Genomic DNA, 23,095 nt, shown 5'->3' on the forward strand with positions numbered 1-23,095 from the left:
GTAGGCGCTTTAAATATTTGTTGCATGAACGATTCTGTATACCCCCTACTGCTATTTCCAGCGCTACTTCTGACACATAGTAATCAATAAATACAAAGTGTTTGCTGAATGAATGTTTCTGATCATGGCTCCTTCCTCCCCTTACCCATTACATTGTACTCCATCCTTAGTAGGAGCTGGAAAAGGCTGACCTATTTTCTAGGTGCATACTACGTGCCAGGCTGAGCAAGTGCTAAGACACCTCCCTCCCTCTCCTGTCTTCCTGTGGGGATTGGGTTCTCTTCAGAGTCCCCTGGGTAGTGGTTGCCATCTCAAGCTTGTTTCAGCCAGAGGAGAGGTAGGGTCAGTGAGCTGCCAAGCTGAAGTTGGGTGACAGACAAGGAGGCTGCCTATCAATCTGAGCTGCCCGCAGGCTCCAAGTGAGCACCGCACTGCACTCCTTGTGCTGGAGAACGGCTGACTATTGATAAAAAATGTCCCTCTGCGCTTTCCAAATTAAGACGACATTTAACTGAGCGCTGGCTGGCTTGCCTGCCCCCTCAGTCTCCCGGGGGACAGAGCCCATCTTGGTGAAAACTGTTCTGAGCATGTCCGAAGTCTCAGCTTTGACATCTTGGCTGATGCGAAGAAGTTTCTGTAACCCTCCTGTTCAGCACGCTCCGTTCTGTCACCATACCCCCTGTCACTCTCAGCCTGTTCCTGGGAAAGGGCTGAGTGTCCCCAGGCAAGAAGGGGGCACTGACCTCAAGTACGTACGTCCCCACGCGGACCGGACATCGGTTGCCCCAGAACAGAAACAGCTCTACCCGTGAGTTGTCCAGGGTCTGTGGGCAAGGCAGAACCGAGGACCGGCAGAGAGGATCGCAGGGGTCCTTCATCTTATTTAGGTCACAGAGCCCTTTGAAAATGTGGTGAAAGCACTGACTCTTCCCATAGAAAAGTGTGCTTCCTCCAATTTTGCATACAATTCAGCTAATTCATGGATCTTGAAGCCCAACTGTGGACCCCAGGTTAGGAACTGCTGATATATTAAAAAGAACATTAAGGGCACCTGGGCAGCTCAGTCATTAAGCGTCTGCCTTCGGTTCATGTCACGATCCCGGGGTTCTGGGATGGAGCCCCAAGTTGGGCTCCCTGCTCAGTGGGGAGTCTGCTTCTCCCTCTCCCTCTGCCCCTGCTCCCTCTGCTCATGCTCTCTTTCTCTCTCAAATAAATACAATCTTTAAAAAAAAAAATCATATGAATCCCAGATCCAGATCCTAGCCCTGCCACAGACACGCCATGTGGCTTTGCACAAGGCAGCTTTTTCAGTCTTGCCTTTTCCTTGGTGATATACTGTTCTGGCTCCTTATGACTGAAATTACCTGTGTTTGTGGAGGTTGAGGCCATGACTGAGACCAGTGCAGCATAACCTTTCATAGGTCAACACGTTCCCTGGAGAATCCAATAAGGACTTCATATCTTCTGCCTAGAAAAATGCCTATACACAAGGATTTGCCTGGTAATCACAAGGTCTACAGATTAAGGACTTCTGAACCAGAGTGAAGCAGTGATCCAGGGTATCCAATGATCTAGGTGACAGCCGTGATTCCAGGTTTCTTTTTAATTAATTAATTAATTAATTAGGTTCCGGGTTTCTTAGGTTACCTCTTCCCCCATCTCTTCTTCTCTCGACCCCCCCAACACCAGCTCTGCATCAAAAATCCACTAGTAATTGCAGAGGGGGGTGGTTGCAGTCAACATTGTCTACTCTAGTTCTGTGGTTTTTAGACTTTGATTTCACATAATGGAAACTTTTTTCTTCATAATGATGTCTTAGCTAGAGCTCCAATACAGATAAAAGGGAACTCTGAAGTATTGATTTATTGATTTATTCATTCATTCATGCATTCAACAAGTAAGTACACATCAGGTGTTGTTTTGTGTCAGTCTCCTGGCTGGTCAAGCTGGAGACCCTGCCTGCTCAGTCTCCCCAGCCTCTCTCATTGCCTTGGGGAGCCCAACAGCTTAAAAATCACAGATCTTGGAAGGAAATCACTGGGGCCTGAAGAGACCCAGAGACTCTGCTCTTTAAGCCCTTAACTCTCGGGAGCCTTATTTTCGTCATCTGTAACATAGAATAACAGGATAATGGTGCCACATTGGATTCCAAGTTTACATGGCTTTCATTATCCTTGGTCAGGAGTATGATTGGCCCATTTCTGTGGACAGTGAACATGAATACTGGCCTCCAAAAGAGGACGGAAGGAGGAGCACAGAGAGGAATTTTTGCCTTCAGTGTCGAGGAGAGTCCCATGCTACTGAGAAGCTGAATGACTGCTTGGAAATTTCTAGGAAAATTATATGGCTGAGCCTTGCTAAGATATTGGCTATTTCTTTGCTGCTTCCTGCCCTGGAAGTTTTCCTGTTGTCAGTATCGATTTCAGAGACCCAGTTCATACACTGTCCTCTAGGGCCTGAATTCACAGGCCCAAACCTGCTGCGACAGAGGAAGATTTACCCATGAACGCTGGGTCTGCAAACATGACTTCTGTACCTGAAGGGCTAATCGCTGGGAAAGGACAGGAGCCTGCAGAGGCCCAGGCCTGTGTCAGATCAGATCCCAGTCCCTCTTGTTTTGTGCTTGGAAATGCAGAGCCGTGCAGGCCTGAGCCGCTTTAGAAATGTTCTTTCCAAAAGTGTTTCATGAGGGGAACTCAGACAAGTCCACTACTGAGAAAAGCTCACCTGTGGGGCCTTTTCCTTTCCTTTCCTTGGCTGGCAATCCAGTGTCAAGGTCAAGGGCATAGGTTTTGGTGTTGGTCAGTCCTGGTTCCAAATCTTGGCTCTGCCTCTACTCTTTTTTTTTTTTAAGATTTATTTATTTTATTATTATTATTTTTTAAGATTTTATTTATTTATTTGACTGAGAGAGACACGGCGAGAGAGGGAACACCAGCAGGGGGAGTGGGAGAGAGAGAAGCAGGCTTCCCGCAGAGCAGGGAGCCCGATGCGGGGCTCGATCCCAGGACCCTGAGATCATGACCTGAGCCGAAGGCAGATGCTTAACGACTGAGCCACCCAGGCGCCCCAAGATTTATCTATTTATTTTAGAGAGAGAGAGTGAGAGAGCGTGCATGTGCAGGGGGAGGGACAAATGAAGAGGGAAGGAAGCAGAAGCCCTGCTGAGCCTGCGTGGCCCCACCTGGGCTTGATCTCATGACCCCGAGATCTTGACCTGAGCCAAAATCGAGAGTCAGACGCTTAACCAGCTGAGCCACTCAGGCACCCCTCTGTCTCTACCCTTGATCTTGGGCAAGACCCTCTGCTTCTCCAAGCCTCATGTCCTTGTCTGTGAAATGGGGATAACACCTCACTCCTAGGGTTGTTGGAAAATTAAATTAAATCCTAGTGTAAAGCCTGGGGCCTGGTTCACATAAACATTCTATAAATAGTCATGCTTTTCTTAGCCCTAATTTTGCCTCCGAGAAGCAGATTATTTGATGATGTAGCAATAGAGAAGTGGGGTCAAGAGTCCACATGTTAATCACTGTGTACCTCTGCGCTCTACTCCGGTCCAGGTCCAGCATCCCCTCTTGCCAGGGAATGGGTGACAAGGAACCCTCACTCTGTTAACCTCCCCTACCCTCCCCCACCTTGACAGGTGCACACAGGAGAATGAGCCAGTGCTTTTCCTTTATTAGTAGGTCAGAGAGCTTTGCCTGGCACCCCAGGATCCAGCCCCCACCCTCAAGTATGCGATGAGGCCATCCTTTCTTGCTTAGGACACTCCTTGGCATCTGTCCCACAGGGCAGACTGACCCCCTGTGCTCTACACGTGTTTTGCCAGCAAACACTCATTTCAGCCACACACGTCTCGGTCCTCCAAAAACTCACAGGCAGAGCCAGCCCCTAACAAGGGGCTGCTTTGATCAGCCGGCTATTAGTCGTGGGGCCCCCGCCTCCTCTGCGGGGCACCATCGGTCCCCCTAAAGTTCTTGGGCCACCGCTGGACCGTGAGTTCAAAGATTTGAGAAAGCAGCTCATGTGCCAGGATCCTCAGGGCCTGGGCTCCCTGACGTCTCCCAGGGCCCCTGGCCCCTGGATCCACAGGCCCCCGCTGCCGCCGCCGCCGCCGCCGCCGCCGCCGCCAGTCCTGCCCTCGGCCGCCTTCGCTGCCCCCGGGCCCCCCTGTCCTTCCGTGCCCGAGGCCCCGCTGGTGGCCAGGTCCAGACTGAGGGTCCTCCCGCACACCGAGAGCCGCCGCAGCACTTCGGAGGCCGCCTCCACCGGCACGCCCGAGCGCTGCTCCAGCAGCATTTCCAACAGCGAGCTCATCTCCGAGAGGAAGGTGCTGGCCAGCCGCGTGCCCGTCGGGCTCAGCCCAGGCCCGGGCGCCTTGCCGAACGTCTGGAAGGTCCTGGGCTCCTCTAGGGCCGGAGCGTCTGGTGCGAACACGTTGTCGCGGTAGTTGGTGGTGAGGGGCAGAGAGAGCCTCGCCATCCAGGCCGGGTCGGGGGCGCTCAGCCGGTCCAGGGCCAGGCCTGCACGGGGAGGAGGGGAGCCGGTGAGGGCCGGAGGGGGAGGGGGGCGGGGGGGGCGGGGGGGGCGGGGAGGGGCCGGGGGCGGGGGGGGCGGGGCGGGGCCGGGCGGCCGAGGGCGGGGCCGTGGGCGAGGGCTCCGGACCGAGGAGGGAAGGGAAATGGCGGGGCACAGACGGGGGGCTGGGGGGGAGGCCCGACGGGGCGGGAAGGAAGAGGCCCTGACCGGGCAGCTCGTTGGGCAGGACGGCTGCCCACTGAAGCACCCGCAGGAGCTGAGCGGGGAGGAGGCAGGAGGAGGAAGGAGGCCTAGAATTAGAAATTGGCCCTTCTCTAAAGAATTTCCCGACCCTGCTGTGTTTCGGGCTAGGTGTCTTCCAGCCACTGCGGAGCAGCCAGGATTTTCACTCCCTCAGGGCACTAGAAGCTGCGGATGGTGGGGGGGGGGGGGGGGGCGCATCCCTTTTCTTAGCCCAGGCCCGAGTTCCTGGCTTGGTGTTGCCATCTGTTTGTATTCATAGTAAGAGTGACCATTTATTAAGTTCCTCCACGCCAAGCAATTTAACCTCCACACAAACCTTTGAAGTGAAGAGCGCTATTCCATTTTATGAATGAGGAAACGAAGTTCCAAGAAGTTGAAAAACCCGTCTACTAGGCAACCAACCCAGATTTGACCCCATAGCTGATGACTTCGGAGCCCCATATGCCCGTACCCTCCTACCCACTCTCTGAGTAGCTTCCCCCCATTACCCCCAGGGCACTCGGGGTGCACACCTGTGACCTCGGGATTCCCCAGGCCTAGGAAGGTCTGGACACATCACTATGCCCTAAACTCCTCAACCTTTGCTTCTAAACTGCAGGAAACTCAGGCCTAGAGGCAGGCTAAGCACTGTCCCAGGAAAGGGACAGGGGCAGTGAAAAACTGTCCCCTAGATCCCTAATGCCACCACCACACTTTTCCTTTTCCCATCTCTTCAACAAGAATGCTATGTCAAAAAACTAGCCCTAGGCCGGATGGTAGAGGCCAAGACAAAGAAAGAAAATATAAGTCTTATGGTTAAGAAATTGTGCCTTAAAAAAAAAAAAAAGTACAACATCCACTTCATCATGTGTTTAATGTTTGCTTAAGGTGAGCTGCTTTAGAATCTGTGCATATAATAAAAGACTAGAAGGAGGTATGTCAAAATGTTAACTGGAATTACTCCTGGACAGAAGTGATTTATTCTCTTTTCGTTTACCTCCATTTTTCTACCTTAACCAAATATTACTTTTGTAATTTGGAAAAGTTATTCCAAAATACAGCTAACAGCTGTTTATATTGATAAATGAGTCTCTGTCTTGCCTTGTCAGGGAGGAGCTGTGAAGGCTGTGAGGCAGGGCAGGCCTCTTCCCACCTAAATCCGCCTGGGATTTAGTAAGCATTTCTTGAATGACTCAGTGAACATAAATATTAACCCTGGGCATTTGGGAAATGTAAACCTTAGTTCCCTGAGACTCAGGGGTAATAAGGTTGAAACTCTTTTGGTTACAGAATCAGGCCTTTGTACGAGGGTCAGAGAGCTTATGAAGCTTGGAATGAGAAAATTGCTAGAGTGTATGAGAATGGCTGAAAAGTGACGGGGAGTCCACCCAGAGGCAGGTGGATGCCGGGCTGGCTTGAACTTGATTTCCCACCTTTGCCATTTATGAGCAGTGTGACCTTGGGAAAATTGCTTAACCTCTCTGAGCCTCCTTCGTGTCTCATGAAGTGTTGAAACAGTAGTACTCATCTTGTCAGGTTGCTGTGCGCAGTCACTGAGCTCATGCAACCATTAAAATGTTGTCCTCATCACAGCATCAGATGGATGCAGCCATGACCGCCGGGGTCAGCAAGCTCACCAAAAGCCCTTTGGCAGCTCTGCCCTGTGAGCAGCACAGGCTTTTCTATCCCTGGTGCCCTCATCATCCCCCAGCATCCTCCATGCCTTCTGTGCTGAGCAGCTGAGCGCACAGGTTCCAGCCCAGAGCTGGCCGGTTCAGACATAATGTGAGCCAGAGAGGTTATTTTAAATTTTCTAGGAGGCAGGTTAAAAAAGTAAAAAGAAAAGGTGAAATCAATTTGTAAGACATTTTAAACGTAATACCATTTTATCATGTCATGAATATTTTTTAAATTAATGAAATATTTGACATTCTTAAGTCTTCAAAATCTGAAGTGTGTTTTATATGTTTATCACATCTTTTTAAAAATAATAAGTTACACTTTTTTATGCTTTTTATTTTTATTAAGTAAGCTCTATGCCCAACATGGGGCTTGAAGATGGATGATTTTTTTTTTTCTTTTTAAAGTAATCTCTGTGCCCAATGTGCAGCTTGAACTCACGACCCTGAGATCAGGAGTTGCATGCTCTACCCACTGAGCTGGGCAGGGGCCGCCATATATCACATCTTGATTGTGACTAGCCATTTGCATACGTGGCTAGTGGCTACTGTATTGAACCTCACAGTTGTAGAGTGTAGACAATGCTGTCCTGTAAAACTTTCTACATGTGTGCTATCCAAGGCAATATCCACTAACCATAGGTGGCTATTAAGTGCTTGAAATGTGGCTGGTATAACTGAGGAACTGAATTTTTCATTTTACTTAATTTTAATTAGATTTAATTTTACTTTTAATTTAGAGCCACGTTGTCAATGTTGGGAAAATTACTAAACAACCTTGCCCCTCAGTTTTTTCCTTTATGAAATGGTGATAGTGAATAATTCCTTCTCGTAAGATTTTCTCATGAGGAACATAGAACAGGGACTAGCACATAGAAAGCTCTCAATAAATGTTAGCTATGTTTTTTTAACCAAGGAAAAGGAAGTCCCTGCCATGCTTTCAGTGTGTTTGCAGCCAGATGGAGCACATAGGCTATGTCCAGTTGAGAAAAAGATTATTATACAGAAACAGAAAACCACAGTGTAGGTATGGACAGAGGTACGGTGTGTTACCTAAAGGAGGCTGACCAGTGTCCAGCTAGCATATTCTTTTTTAATTTTTTTAATTTAATTATTTTATTTTATTTTACTTTTTTAAAAGATTTCATTTATTTGAGAGAGAAAAAGAGAGACGGAGAGAGCGTGAGCAGGGGTAAGGGCAGAGGGATAAGCAGACCCTCCGCTGAATTCAGAGGTCTGCGGCGGAGGTGGAGGCTTGATCCCAGGATCCTGAGATCATGACCTGAGCCAAAGTCAGATGCTTAACCGACTAAGCCACCCGGGTGCCCCAGTTAGCACATTCTTGAATTAAAGTCCAGATTTTGTACTTTCTATCAAAACGAATTGTTTCTCTAGAAAATATTATTTTTGTTTCGATTAGATATGTTAACACATTAAAGAATTGACTCAGTTCTCAGGATGGGAGGATATTTAAACCCACCAAAGAAACACAGATGGGTGGTTTAGGAAGTAAAGGGAGGTCTCCTGATGGCAGGCAGGCCCAGGTTGGCTCCCCTTCAGTCACTGATGAGCTAAGTGACTCTGGGCAGCCTGTGGTACTTCTCTGAGCCTCAGTTTGCTTATCTCTAAATTGGAGCTCATAACATCTACCTCCAAAGACTGTTAAAAGCTTAACTGAGCTAATGTGTGTAAGACACTTCCTAGTACCTGGCACACACCAAGAGCTCATTTACTATTCTTAGGATTTTTAAAATGAATAATCAAAGTAGAATCTGGTCTTTAAACAAATGAAGACTGTCTGAAGCGTTAGGGAAAGTAAAATGTTGCTGATATTCCTGCCCAGAAACAGAATGTTTGTGTTCTCCTGTGGAGAAGGCTGACGTCTGGACATGTGGGGGACTGTGGGGGTAGAAGCAGGCTCAGGGTCATCCTGAGGAGTCCTTACCTGTGTGTGGGTCCAACAGGCTTGACAGCTCTTCTTCTAGCAGCTGCTTCACGGACAGGTCCTCTTCAGGATCCAAGCACCCTTCCTCCTGGTCTGGTTCTGCCTGGCCCCCAGCCCTGGCACCTGGGCCATCTGGGTCTGGGATTGCGCTCCTGCAAAGCCCACAAGTGAGGAAATTACACACAGATTCATTCATTCCTGCTCATGAACATTCTTCTACTCATGCCAGCATTCATCCATCCACTTAAGGAGGTGGATACACAGCCCAGCTTTCAGAGTCAGACCAACCTGGGTTACTTGGTCCCAGGCCTCCTGCCTACTCTCCATCTGTTGCCTCATCTGTAAAATGGAGGTAATAAATAACACCCACCTCAAGGGGCAGGCAAAATGAGACAGTGTATGTAAAGAAGCTGGTACCTGGCACCTTGTAAGCACTCAGCAAAAGAAGAAATAATGAATGCATTGATATTATTATTCACCATTGTCCCTCCCATTCCTTCGCATTGCCTGGCCCAGAGTAGCAGTGTAGTAACTTTGGTTGAGACAAGGCAGTCATCTGTCCATCCAGCTATCCATCCACCTCCAGCCATCTGAGTATGAGCTCCAGTGAGAGCAGAAATTTTTGTCTGTCTCGTTCCCTGGTCAGCCAGTGCTCAGAACAGGGCCTGACACATAGTAGGTGCTTCATAAATACTTTGTGGACAAAGTGACTGAATATTCCCTACTCCCTATTTGAGGCCAAATCCCAGACCAGAAGCAGAAAGCCACTCAGACTCTCCCTGACTCCTGCTGTCTCCACCCTGGCCTCTCCCTCCCACAGACCCTGCCTGCCACCTGGGGGAGGCCAGTTCCTGGGACTGCCTCAGTATGGGGAGGCAGTTCTGGCCCCACATTCCAGCAGGTGGGAAGGCTCCCGGAGGGGCTTTAAGGTCTGGGGTCCTTTCTGCTTTTTTTCTGTGACCATTTCTGCTGCCATGAAGCGATCAGGAGGGAGGTGGCAATTTTGCAAGTGATGATGACAACAACTAATGTTTATTAAGCAGTTACTCCCAGTCAGTTACTCTCTTTAATTCTAGGACTGCCCCAAAGTCCTAGGCTTTGCAAGTTATATGCACCTTATCCTCACACTTTTCACATCTGTGAGGGGCTCTCCTGTTATCATTCCCATTTTGCAAATAAGAAAACCAAGGCCTGTGAAAATTATGCACCTTATCCCCACGGATTAAGTGTCACAGCCAAAATTCAAATCCAGGCTGATGTGACTATGGAATGTGTGTACTCACTGCTACTCTATACTACCACCCACCATCTTTGCAAAAAAGAAGCCATGAGTTGTCAAGGCAAGAGCACCGAACCTGGAGTCAGGTACCCCGAGCTGGTTCCAGCTTTGCCACTCACTGGCCATGTGACCTCGAACAAAGTCACTTCAGGAGGAAAGGACTTTTAGCGTCAGCTGTGCACCTACTATGTGCCAGTCACTGGGCTATGAGCTTAAAATACATTTGATCGTTAAATCCTTACCCCAGCACTGCAAGGAAGTATGGTGACCTCTATTTTACAGGTAAAAAACTGAGGCCCCAAGGATTTACCTGGCTTGCTCAAATTGAACATAGCTGGGCTGTATCAAACTATTTAAAGCCCCAGTTTCTATATCTGTAACAAAAAGGAGTTAGATTAGATGTCCTCTTGAGCTCTCTTTAATTCTAGGACTGCCCAAAAGAACACACCTACACACTCATGGCCTCAGCCAGGGAAACTTCATAATTGTTTAAGGGTCAAGACAAAGAAAGCTGGAAGTTACACATTTAAAGCCCATAGCCTAGCACCTCTGCAATCAGGGGACAGATAGAACCTCAGGGATTAAGTCATTTCCTTAGAGACTCTGGGTCCTGTAAATACTATAAATACAGTTGCTCCAGGACCACGCTGCCTGGGATGGGGGGATGGATGCTGTCCGCTGCTCTCCCAGGGGGGACGCTGTCTGGGATGTGCTCACCCTTCCTCAGATCACAGAGGCTCCAGGGGTGAAGGCAAGCCGGTGGGGGGCTTGAGAAGCCTGTGGGTCCATGTGTTGCTTACCTGCCGCCGCTGGGCTTGGCCAAGTACTTATTTCCCCGGTGGTTTGGTTTGGGCTGGAATTGGCCCTGATGCAGCAAGGACAGCAGCTGGGAGATTTGCTGCAAGACAGGAAAAATCTGTTGACTCCACACAATTCCGACCCAGCACACTTCCTTGCCGGATGTTTCCCTCAATGCCGGCGCTTTCTTTTTATAGTCTTTCCTCCAGCTTCAGATGTTTGTGTGATCAGAGGGGGGATGGTGAACAGTGACGGAGGCAGGGACCTGTGCAGGCAGGATCCTCGCTTTGCCAGGTCACCACAGGACCTGGGAGTCTGAGGGAGAGAAGGGGGACCCCCTGGGCCCACCCCTCCTTCTCATTCCGAGTGACCGGCTCCCGCTGCAGTCTGCGGGATGGGGCTGAAAAACGCATTTCCTGACCATAAATTCATTATTACTTCGATAAGTATTATCTTAAGGGGTTATTTCCCCACCTTCAGCAGTACTCAAACACTCAGCCAATTTTGGTGGGGCCAGATGCAAGACTCTGCTCTGGAGAAAGCAAAATGGTATCATCCAATCATTCATTTATCCATTCTTTCATTCATTCAACAAGGGTGTGAATGAAAACAGAAGGCACTGCAGGCTGAAAGTCTGGAGGAGAGGGCGGAGGTTCAGAGAGGCTGCAGAATGGGGCAGGGGTCGGGCGAGATGTCAGGGCCAGGCCCTGCAGGGCCTTGTGAAGGCGAAGGCAACAGACCAAGTCTCGGGAGGCTAAGTTCTAGTTCAAGGTCATTTCTAGTTTGTGTAATGTCAGGCAGGTTTTTAGACATTCTCAGACCTCAGTTTCCTCGTCTCTAAGTTGGAGCTGGAAATACCCATCCAGCCTTCTTCACAGGGTGGTCAGGATTAATTCACCCAGTGGTTTGAGAATTGAAAATGCTCAGAGAATGCAAGGATTATGGGTTGTTACTCTTAGAAGTCCTGGACCTACCCCCAGTCTTCCCTGAGAAGAAGGCTCAGGACGTCCCACCCAGCCTCTCTGGGCAGCTCCAACTAGATATGCCAACCTCAGGGGACAGTTGGAAGAGGGCTGGGGCCCAGTTGCCTGCCTCAGGGCAGATCACATCTCCTGACCCAGGCCCAGAAGCCCTCCTAAGGCACCCGCCACTCTTCCAAGCGTTAGCTGATAGTTCAGGGACACTCCCTGAGTGTCACAGCCTGAGCATAGTGTTGTTGTTCAGGATCGCTTCAGAGTGCAGCCTCTGCAATCAGTCAGACTCAGATTCAAATCCTAAATCTGCTGCTGCCCCAGTTCCGTCTGGATGGCCTTGAGAAATTACTTAAGCATTTTGAGCCTCAGTTTCCTCAGCAGTAAAAAGGGAATAATATCAAGGCCCATGTGGCTGTAGCTGTAAGGATCAAATGAGTGAACATATATAATTCATTTATTTATTTTTTTTAAACTTTTTTAAAGTAATCTCTGTGCTCACTGTGGGACTCGAACCCATGACCCCGAGATCAAGAGTCACATGCTCCACTGACTGAGCCAGGCCAGGTGCCCCTATGATTCATTTATTTTTTATTTATTTATTTATTTATTTTTAATTTTATTTATTTATTCATGAGAGACAGAGAGAGAGACAGAGACAGAGAGGCAGAGGGAGAAGCAGGCTCCCCGCGGAGCAGGGAGCCCGATGCGGGACTCGATCCCAGGACCCTGAGATCATGACCAAAGGCAGACGCTTAACCATCTGAGCCACCCAGGCGCCCTGATTCATTTATTAATAGATCTTTTGACAAGCACTTCATAACTGTAGGGTGGTATATAATCTCATTTAATTCTTATAATAACCCTAGGGAAAAGATACCATCATACCCATTTTGCAGATGTGGAATGTGAGGCTCAGAGAGGCTACATATCAGTTAGCGTCAGGGCTAGAATTTGAACCCAGATCTGACTCACTGTGGCACTGTGCTGCTGGAAAGACATGAGCATTAGGCATATTGCCTCCTACCCTCACATTGATCCCAGCTGGACACACTTCTTTCCATCACCCCAGTGGGTTCACCCCCAGTGCCTGCTCTCTGCTGTCTCTGTTCACCAACAACCAGCACAGTGTTTGGTTCAAAAAGCTCACTCAGTAAGCATTTGAAGAATGAATGAATGAATGAATGAATGAACGAGTAAATGGCTCTGGGCAACCCCTGGAGCTACATAGGGCTCAGGGCAAGACTCCTAAAAGAGCAGTGGGGCTCTCTCCAGGTGGCTTCCTGGGGAGGATGTGGGGGAAGGAAGCTGTGTCCTTGCGCCACAGGAAACCTGAGTTGATTGCTTGGCCAAACAGACGTGTGTCTTGAGTGGGCAGCCTGGCACAGGGAAAGTTATCTGAAGTGCAGAGGAACAGATCTGGGTGTGAGATCAGGTACCGTCCCTGAGAAAGATTTCCCATTTCTGTCTAGTAAATCCTAGGTCACTAGATACTTTGTCCTTCATTATTCCATTTAATCCCCAACCCCTGGGAGGTAGCACAGGGCAAGTTTGGAATCATAATTGCCATTTGAGGAAAATGAGGCTCTGATGTTGGACAGACTTGCCCAAGGTTGCCCAGCTCCTGAGTGGCTATGCTGAAATTTGAACCTAGAGCAGACTCCCAAGTTCTGAGACTGTTTCCACTGCCTCATTCTGCAGGCCTAGCCAACAAAGTCTAGTCTCAGGCAAGTCAAATGCAGCCCCTGAGCGCAGGGGCAATGCTGCCCATGCTGGCCTGCTTCATAGGAAGGCTGCCCAGATGACAAGAGGGCAGGAGGAGATGAAGAGCTTTGCAGAAGTCATTGTAACCATTTGCTGAGTGCTGACCGTGTGCTGGACATTAGTCTAGGCTTTAAGTGCACTCATTTCATCTTCAAGCAAATTTAGGAGATGGGTGCTATTAACATAGATATCTTCAACCGAGAAGCTGCGTAACATTCCTGTGGTTCACAGCTAGGAAGAGGTGGAGTCAGGATTTGAACCCAGGCAGGCTTATCCCAAAGCTTGTATTCTTAAACTTTTTCTGGGTTTCACTTGCGCCAGGCACATTGAGTATGTGTTTTGTAGGAATTAACTGATCAAATCCTCAGGACAACTCTGCAAGACAGATGCTCTTACCCTCGCCTCTGTTTTATAGGGAAACGAAGGCTCAGAGACAGTAAGTTGCCCAGGATCACACAGCTAGATTTCGTTAACCCCAGAACTGTGCCCTCACTCACTGCATCCAATGTACCGTAAAGTCCCTGGAGAGCCTCAGGAATGAATGTGACGAATGTAAGGGTAATAGGGGTGTCTAATGTAGTGGTCCAGGGGTGACCACAGAGAGAGCTGCCCACACCCGGTTACCTGAACAGGAGGAGAGTCCATCGTGAGCTCCTCGACAGGGTTCCGCTCCGCAAAAGCAGCCACAGATAGCCGGACCAGGCTCCGCAGGATCTGACGGGGACCTGACTCTTTCTCAGGGGTCACTTTGCCGGTGAGGTTCGGCTGCCGCCGCAGGGTTGCAGAGGAGGCCGGTGGGCTCAGTGGGGCCTCCTCGCTGCCCGAGTCTCCTGGCAGCCTCCCTGTGGTGCTGCCCGTAACCTTCGGGGGCCTTGAGCGGGGCTGGCCCATCACAGGCTGGGACTCAGGAAGGTTCAGGTTCTCCCGGGAGGCGTTCCTCTGCCTGGGATGGTTGAAAAGGAGGTTGACAGTGTCTTGCAGCACCTCTCGGCTCTCAGCCTGTGCCCCCTGGTTGCCTTGGTTACGCAGGGTTCTATACAGCGTTGGCGTGAGGTGCAAGGGGGCCTGCAGGCCCGGGTCCCAGCCTGCTTCCGTCATCCCTTCCTTGCCTGCTTCCTTGTGGGGCTGCCCGACTTCGCCAGGCTCCTCCACCCGGCCCCTGAGCACAGGCACAAGGTGGATATCTGCCTTCTGAATGTGTTTCTGGGGCCTTTTGGGCTGGTGGCGGTAGGTAGATTCAGCCTCCCGACAGTTGTAGGCCCCGTTGTCCTTCTTCTCCGTCCTGCAGATGGACATGATCAGAGCCAAGATCAACCCAAAGATGGCCAGCAGTACGACCAGGCAAATCACCGTCAGCACCGATGTGCTCAGGGTCCCAGGCTCCCGGGCCCAGTCCCTCAAGTGATCCACACTGGTGACAAACAAGACCCTCAACAGGGCTTGGGTCTGCAAGGAGGGGCTGCCACGGTCTTCTACCACTATCTCCAGCTCCCACTCACTCCCAATGAGGCTGCTGGCATTGGTGATGTTGATGAACAACTGCCCCAGGTGGGGGCTGAGGACAAAGAGATGGGCTTCATTCCCGCGCCCAATGCTGTAGAGGAGCTCTCCATTGGCCCCTGAGTCTGCGTCTCTTGCTACAATGGTGGCCAAAAGGAATGGCCGGGAACTGTGGGTTGTCAGTGGTGTGTCAGCACCCGCTGGAACCAAGCCATTAGGAGTTTCAATGGGTACCAGAAGGTGGCCTGTGGAGGCATTTACGAGCACTGAGAGGCTGGCTTTTCCATCACTGAGTATAGGATGAATCACCTCTGGGGCATTATCGTTGACATCCAAGAGGCTGACCCACACAGAGACGCTGGATGCAAGCTGGGGCTGGCCCTTGTCCTCTGCGATCACGCGGAACTCAAAACTGGCCATCTGTTCATAGTCTAGTGACCTCTGAGCAGTGACATCTCCTGTGTCTGAGTCAATAGCTACCAAGTGAGAAACTGGGGAGTCCTGGATACGGTATGAGATTTTTCCATTTATGCCCAAGTCTGCATCCTGAGCCTTGATGGTAATGAGGTGAAGAGAAGGTAGGTTGTTCTCCCGCGTAGAGACCTCATACCTGCTCCTCTCAAACACAGGTGCATTGTCGTTGGCATCACTGATCTGAATGCTGAGCTGTTTCTTGGCTAATAATGGCTGGAGTCCTTGGTCTTGAGCCAGCAGAGTGAGGGTATATTTGGGCCACTGTTCTCGGTCCAGTGTGGTGTTGGTTAGCAGCATGTATGTGTTGCCGTTGGTCCTTTTCAGCCTGAAGTGGCCCAGTTCTTGGCTCAGCCAACAGTGGACCCGACCATTGTTTCCTGAGTCCAAGTCATCTGCCATGATGAGAGCAATGAAACTATCCTTTGGAAGAGCTTCTGACACCAGTGATGGCTGGGAGGCCCATGTGATGTGGATGCTTGGGGCATTGTCATTGACGTCCAGAACCTTGATGAGTACTTTGCAGTGGGCTGGAATGGGATTGGGACCTAGGTCCCTTGCCTGGACGTCCACCTCATAGGCAGGATTCTTTTCGTAGTCTAGGGGTTGACGCAGAATCACCTGGCCCGTCTTCGCATTGATACTGAAGGTGTCCAAAACCTCTGGAGGCACATGCTTACTGAGGAAGAATTCCACCTCCCCATTGGGACCTTGGTCAGGGTCTGTGGCAGTCAAGTTTATGAGGAGAGTACCAGGGGCAGCATCTTCTTGGATTTCTAGTGCCAGGGAGCTCTCAGCAAACACAGGGCTATTGTCATTGGAGTCCAGGACATTGACCTTGACCAAGCTGGTGCCTGACTTGGGGGGCTTCCCACTGTCATAGGCAGTTAGCACCAGATCAAAAAATGAGTGGATTTCCCGGTCTAGCTCCTTCACCACCACAAGTTCTGCATGTTTGGTCTCATCGGGCCCCACGATGACATCCAGGGCGAAGTGCTCGCTGGGAGACAGCGTGTACGAGTGCAGGGTGTTGGGGCCCGTGTCTGGGTCCAGGGCTCTGTCTAGGGGGATCCGGGTGCGCAGAGAGGCACTCTCAGAGATTTCCAGCCCCTGCTCACCTTTGGGGAACTGTGGCTCATGGTCATTGATGTCCAGCACCTGGATCTCCACATGGATCAGAGCCAAGTCCCCCGTGGCAAGCACGTCAAAAGAAACCAGGCAGGGATCCTGTTGCCGGCAAAGCTGCTCTCGGTCCAGCCGCCTCCCTGTGCTAAGCAGGCCATCCTCAGGATCCACCTGGATGGGGAGTGCCTGAGACAGCTGCAGGACCTGGAAGGCCGCCTTCGTCTGCCCGCGCCTCTCCTCCCAGCCCAGTTCCCGGGACAGCTTCCCTATCACTGTGCCGGACGGCACCTCTTCTGCCACTTGGTATTTCACAGTGAGAGTGGCCACTTCCTGACCATGCCCTGGAAGGAACAAGTAGCCACCTGACCCCAAAAGCCCCAGCAGAAGTGGCAGAAGTCGCATCATGCTTACCGCCAGAATGGGCTAGACTCAGAAACCACTACAGTTCTTCAAAGGCTAGGCAAGTCCTCCAGTGTTTCCCGAGGGGCTTGATTAGCCCCGTTCTCCTGCCCCCAGACCAGCTGTCACAGCCTCGTCCCATAATTAGATGGTGATGGAAGTAGCAGGATTCCCAGGCAAGGCCATCTTCATCTGAAGAGATCTCAGAGGTCCAAGCACTGATGAAGTGGGCACCCGTGGGTCCCCTTCAGTAAATGATGGACAAGAGCCGGTCCAAGAGGGACTTGACCCAGTAAAAGCAGGATGTGGGGATCAGACTTCCAAACAGTTGCTGGGCTGGGGAAATGGAGAAGCAGCTTTTTCCTATGGAAACCCCACCTACAGGAAAAGGGAGGGCTGTAAGTTTCAATGCCAATTAGAGAAAGAGGGCTTCCCGTAAAGCCCGAGGGGCCCGCAGCGGAGGAGGATGGGCCAGGGCTCCAGGGACAGGCCGACGGGAAGGTGCTATCCACGCAAGGTGGCCCCTGAGGGAAAGGGAGCCGCTGTGTAGGCAAGTGGGCAGAGAGCCTGAGCCCCTGCCTGCCCCCATGGAACTCCAGGCCCTCCTGGGCATGTCATGCTCCCTGTGTCTCTCCTTTCCGCTGCTCTCTTTGTTTCCCTCATATCCTCATTATTCCTCTCCCATTCCGGTCTTTTCCCACACTCATCTACCTCAAAGTCCTGACTCTGCCCTGATCACCCACTTTTGTCCTCGGGAAGCAGCTGTGATTAAGAGAGCGGCCACAGGGGCCAAACTGCCTGGGTTCAAATCCTGACTCTGCAATTTACCAGCTGGGTCACGTGGGACAAGTCACTTACGCTCTCTGGGCTTCCACCACTCCGTCGTTATAGAGTGTGGATGGGAATAAGAATAGTAGCCCGCACAGCAGGAAATTGTGAGGACAAATGAAATGATGTATGAGGGGCTGGGTCCTGGCTCAGAGGCACAGGCAATGATGTTTTGTGAGCGGTGGGTGTTGAGAACAGAATAGCTGGTCTCACCTTGTAGCTCTGGCTCTTGCACTGGCCCCGGGGCAGTCCCTGCCCACATGGACCCATGAGGGTGCCCGTGGTCTGGGCTCCTGAAGCCTGGGGATCTCTCCGACCTGACCATGTACCTTCCCTCCCCCTTCCCTTCCTGCTCGCCAGCCTGGAGGCCCATTGTTCTCTGCATCTGGTCCAGCCTGAGTCCCTATCTGGGGGAATCCCCGGCCTCCGGCTCCCTGCCTCCAAGGTTTTTATACTTGTCCCTCTCCCACGCTTTTCTCGCCTTATCCTTCCCTTCCCCTGATTCTTCTCTCCCCACTGCTGTTTATGACTGAGTCCCATGAACAGTACTCCCTCCCCACCCCCAACACTCCTAGGGAGGTGGATGTTTTCAGGTGTGCCCCCCCCATTCACCTCCTCACAGAGGTGAGGCCCAGGATCAGCTGGGTGGCATTTGAGGGGGCTTGTGGCTTCTCATTTCCCTCCTCACTTGCTGCACCCAGCACCCTCCTGGTCTTAGACCCTGCCTCGGGCTGAGTCTAGAGGTTTGTAAAACACTGGAAGTGATGGGAATTTAAGGCCAGCTTCCTTTAGGTGGGTGTTTGCAACTGAGTCCTTGAGGCTGGAGGTGCCCATTGGGACACAGGGGACCCCCATCAGGGCCTGTTGGCCTCTGGCCATTAGGACAGGGGCAGCAGAGGGAGCTCCCTGGCCTTAGAGCCATCTGTGCCCATCCCTGCCCCCCCATCTTTTCTTTCCCGCGCCCTGCCCTTCACTCCATGTTCCACTCTGGAGGTTTCCTGTCCTTGTCACTTGTTGAACCACAGTAAGGGCCTGAATCCATGGGGCCATCTCCTATAGCATGGCCCTAGAGACAGAACACCCACAAGCTTGGAGACCTTGCACAAGTCACTTAACCTCTCTGGGCGTCGGTTTCCTTCTCTATAGAGTGTGGCTGTGACCCACCTCATGAGATTGTGGTAAGAATTCAGTGAGATGCTACCTATAAGGGCCCAGCACAGGGCCTGGTACAGAGAAAGCACCCACTCCATGTTACTGTAGCTTGTATTATTTTCCAGGTTTTATGCCTCCAATGCAAATGGTAATGACCTTGCATTTGTCCCTTCACTGTTTTTTTTTTTTTTTAATTTTATTTATTTATTTGACAGAGAGAGAGAGCACAGGCAGGGGAAACGGCAGGCAGAGGGAGAGGGAGAAGGAGACCCCCTGCTGAGCAAGTAGTGAGGCTCAATCCCAGGAACCTGGGGTCGTGACCTGAGCCGAAGGCAGACACTTAACCGACTGAGCCACCCAGGCGCTCCCTGTGCCTCCACTCTTTTCTCTGCCTCTGTGGCCAAGAAAGCTCATTTTCTGGGGCTTCCTCAGCCCAGGCTGGGGCCAGATGCTGCCTGTGCTTTAAGGGGAGCCAGCACAGGCCCCGGGGGCCGCTGCTCAGAGATGTGCACTGTGCTTACCGCCCTTGGGTGACAGCCTGCATGGCAACCTCACTCTCTGGCTGTCACTTGTCCTATCATGTGCAGCACAGCTAGCAAGACAAAGTGACCCACACAAGTGGCTTGCAGTCTAAGGGGGGGGGGCGGGGAAAAGGAAAGAAGGGGGCCCGGTGGCTCTGTGTTTGGGCCTGGTGGTCAGGGGAGGCTCCTCATGGAGGGCACTGGGCCAAATCCTGAAGACAGGGAGGAGTTAGCCAGAGGAAGGTGGGTGAGCAAAGGAGAAGCAAAACAGGCAGAGGGAGCAGAGTGGACAAAGGCCAGAGGTGAGTGAGCTGGTTCCTTAACAGTATCTCAGGAGGGTCTGTGTGGAGAGTGGGGAGGAAGAAGGAGGGCAAGGGATGTCAAAAAGGGCTGCCAGACCCTTGGAGGGCCTGGAGTTCCATGCTAAGGATTCGGACCTTGTCCTGAAGGCCATGGGGAGCTTTCGAACGGCCCTGAAAAGGAAGATGAGGACAGTAGCTATATGGCAGGCCTTGTCCTGAGTGCTTTACCTACATCCTCCTGTGCCACCCTCATCGGGATAAAGAAGCTGAGCACAGAGGGTTAGCTAACTTGCCCAAGATCACGCAGATTGGACCTCCAGAAAGCCCCTTGGGCTGCACTCTGGAAAATGGATTAGAAGAAAACAGAGGAAGGAGAGGGGGAGGGCAGTTGGGAGTAATGCAGGGGAGTTTGGTGCAGAAAATTCTGGTGCTGAGAATGTTTCCAGAATGCCATCTGGTGGCCAAAGGCAGAGAAAAAAGGCACAGAAGCAGAGAGGTGGGTACCTGGAGCTCACACACATCCACAGCTCTAGACCTGTGCTGCATAGAACACAGTGGAAGGAGCTTACACAGGATGACAATCACTTATCATGAGAAACCTAATGTGACCTACTGCCCACTGAAGGAATTATGGAATTCACGATTTTACCAGTGTTAACGTTTATATTCTTGAAAGGACATTGTTCTGTTTATGCTCTGTGTGTATGCATTGCCTTAATTATACCATGGATGCAAAAAATGGACTCCCAGGTCACAAGAAACGCGCGCACGCACGAGAGATGAGGAGGGGCAGAGGGAGAGGGAGAACCAGACTCCCCGCTGAGCGTGGAACCTGATACATGGCTCCATCCCAGGGATCATGACCTGAGCTGAAGACAGTCGCTTAACTGACTGAGCCACCCAGGCGCCCCACAAGAAAGTTTTTGAATTTAGATTTCACAGACAGTTTTTATGGTTGTGGTTTGTTTGTTTTATTCACACTGGGGACAGAATCCAAAGCCAGCAAACAAGGTACCAGATTTTTTAGGCGATAATCTCTGGGAATGAGGTCCCCACTTAGTAACTTTCTCTCCTCCTTTCTAGCTGCAGGGATCAGCCACATGTCGAGGGATGAATGGAACTTTCACTGAAGTTTGTCTGGAGAGCCTTAGTCCCTCTGAGTTTTGAAAATAGGTTTAAAGTTGTACAGGTACTCTGAAATAGGTTTGAAAAAGCTAAGGATGCCTCCCTCAAGTCTGAAATATTTTTTTAAAGAGGGCAGGATCTGGGCTGCTGTTTGGAAGTCTGGCTCACCATCAACCTGGAGGTCATTCACGCTTGGGCCCTTGGCTATGCGGAAGTGTTGGGGGATGAAGTGGGAGGGGTAGGGTCAGGTCAGGATTTTTTCAAAATGCCTGGTGTCCTGAGGATCCTTGAGGGGTCACACCAGCAAGGTGGGTCTCTGACCCCTGGGGGACTCTCAGGTCCGCTGGATGAAGGCTAGGATCATGCCCCACACTATGAACATGCTGCTCAGCTGGCTGCCCACCCTCCGGGCTCCTTGGGAATCTGCCCAGCAGCTGCCACAGTCACCATCGCTAAGGCTGCTTGGTGAAGCTCAGAAGCTTCATCTTCTTCGGGATCATTCCTGTTGGGAGGGTGACAGGACCACCCAAGGTCAGCCTCTTTCTTTTAGCAAGACCTTGTTGAAATTGGAGCCGGTCTGGCCAGGAATCTTGACTGGGAGACTCAGGTAGATGGGTCACCTGCTCCTGATGTGGCACTTTGTGGTGTTTGTTGGGACAGATTGACAGTTGTCCACTCCCACACAATAACACCTCTTTCTGGGCCCAGTGCAAAAAGAAAAATGTACTTTGTAGGTGGCAATCGGCCAAAAAATAGAACCTTTCAAGAAATGAAAAGGCTTTGTGTCTTGGTTGTCTTGCTTAAGAGGGGTAGCTCTCCAAAGGGGCCAGATATCAGAGTCACTTATCCGAATACCAGGGACAGGGTGAGAAAATTCATACTTTTCCCTCTCCCGCCCTGCCTAAGAGAATTTGGGAACTGCCAGCTCCATTCCCCGGACCCTCCCTTCGAAAAGGCTTCCCCTTTCATTTGGGACAGAGTTGGGGAAGTCGATTGGAAGTTTTTTCTGGAAAGAGAGGCTTAATTGATCCACACAATAAAAGGAAAGTAGGAGAGGGGCATTGACGAAGGCTGAGGAGATCATGGAGGGGGTTCACGAGAGAACAAGGTGGGGGGCTATGAAGGAAGTAGCGTGAACATGAGGACTTGCCAGTGAATCATTGCGAACCATGCATCTCCTTCATGATTTTCAAGAAAAATGCAAGAAGAGACTCAGAATTTATTTTGTGCTTTAGTAACCATAACTGGACCACATAAATTCTGAGTTGATAAGTGTTACCCATATGTTTTGTCTCTCTCCCCAACCTCGGAGGGAAAGTGGGCCACTTCCAGCATATAGATTTTAATTCTGATATACAAGACACTCTGACATGTGCCCCATCTCCACCCCAAACTCATTGAGAACCACTGATTTAGAACTTCTTAGAACTGGGGCGCCTGGGTGGCTTAGTCGGTTAAGCGACTGCCTTCGGCTGAGGTCATGATCCTGGAGTCCCGGGATCGAGTCCCGCATCAGGCTCCCTGCTCAGCGGGGAGTCTGCTTCTCCCTCTGACCCTCCCCCCTCTCATGCTCGCTCTATCTCATTCTCTCTCTCAAATAAATAAATAAAAATAAAATCTTAAAAAAAAAAAGAGCTTCTTAGAACTGCTAGCAACTTTGTAAGGGCCAAAACTCTACAGCCATCTGGCTTTTCTTTTCTTTTTTTTTTAAAGATTTTATTTATTTTTTTGACAGAGAGAGACACAGCGAGAGAGGGAACACAAGCAGGGGGAGTGGGAGAGAGAGAAGCAGGCTTCCCACTGAGCAGGGAGCCCGATGCGGGGCTCCATCCCAGGACCCTGGGATCATGACCTGAGCCGAAGGCAGACGCTTAACCGACTGAGCCACCCAGGCGCCCCTCCATCTGGCTTTTCTTACTGAGCATCCTCCTGGTCGCCACCTCTCTCTCATGCCTGTGTCACTGCTCAGCAGAAGCTCTGTGCATAGCTGGTTCTCCCCCCCATATTTCTGCAGACTCTTCCTTTGGTTTTCCTTCCTTCTGACTCCTAGGGATGGGCATGTCCCCAGATACTGTCCTCAACCTTCTCTTCTACATAGGGTTATTAGACCAGAAGTTGGGTGTCAGATTTAGCAAATAAAAACACAGGTGCCAGTTAAATTTGAACTTAGGTAAACAATGACAATTTTTTTAGTGTATTTTTACCGGGCAATCCTACTCAGAAGTAATATATACTCTCAACAAGAGTTTCTCTTCTGTTTTTCTGTTTTCTTTCCTCCCCTCCCTCTTCCTCCTTCTTTCCCTTTCCTCCTCCTCTTCCTTCTCCTTCTCCCCCTCTTCCTCCTCCTCCTTTTCCTTCTTCTTTAGAATTTTGATTTACACAGTGAATTTGAAAATCTATCAGTGAACACAGAAATCAAACATATTGACTGGGAGCATCATCTGTGCATGAATATTCAGAAGCTGACTGTGTTGA

At 50.7% G+C, this 23,095-nt stretch overlaps 1 protein-coding gene across 1 annotated transcript; it reads right to left on the reverse strand.

Moving 5' to 3' along the window:
• Positions 1-3,656: 3,656 nt before the first annotated feature.
• On the reverse strand, positions 3,657-17,072 carry PCDH12 (protocadherin 12). The gene is made up of 4 exons (XM_045894245.3): positions 13,822-17,072; positions 10,465-10,562; positions 8,386-8,537; positions 3,657-4,523 (listed from the first exon to the last, which is right to left on the reverse strand). Exons 1-4 carry the CDS (start codon positions 16,696-16,698, stop codon positions 4,039-4,041), a joined length of 3,612 nt encoding a protein of 1,203 aa, XP_045750201.1. The 5' UTR covers positions 16,699-17,072; the 3' UTR covers positions 3,657-4,038.
• Between the last annotated feature and the right edge of the window lie 6,023 nt (positions 17,073-23,095).

Source organism: Mirounga angustirostris, unplaced genomic scaffold (genome assembly GCF_029215605.1).
Source record: "Mirounga angustirostris isolate CCGP_5_RB_7025 unplaced genomic scaffold, mMirAng1.0.hap1 SCAF_7, whole genome shotgun sequence".
NCBI classification, from domain to species: Eukaryota; Metazoa; Chordata; class Mammalia; order Carnivora; family Phocidae; genus Mirounga; species Mirounga angustirostris.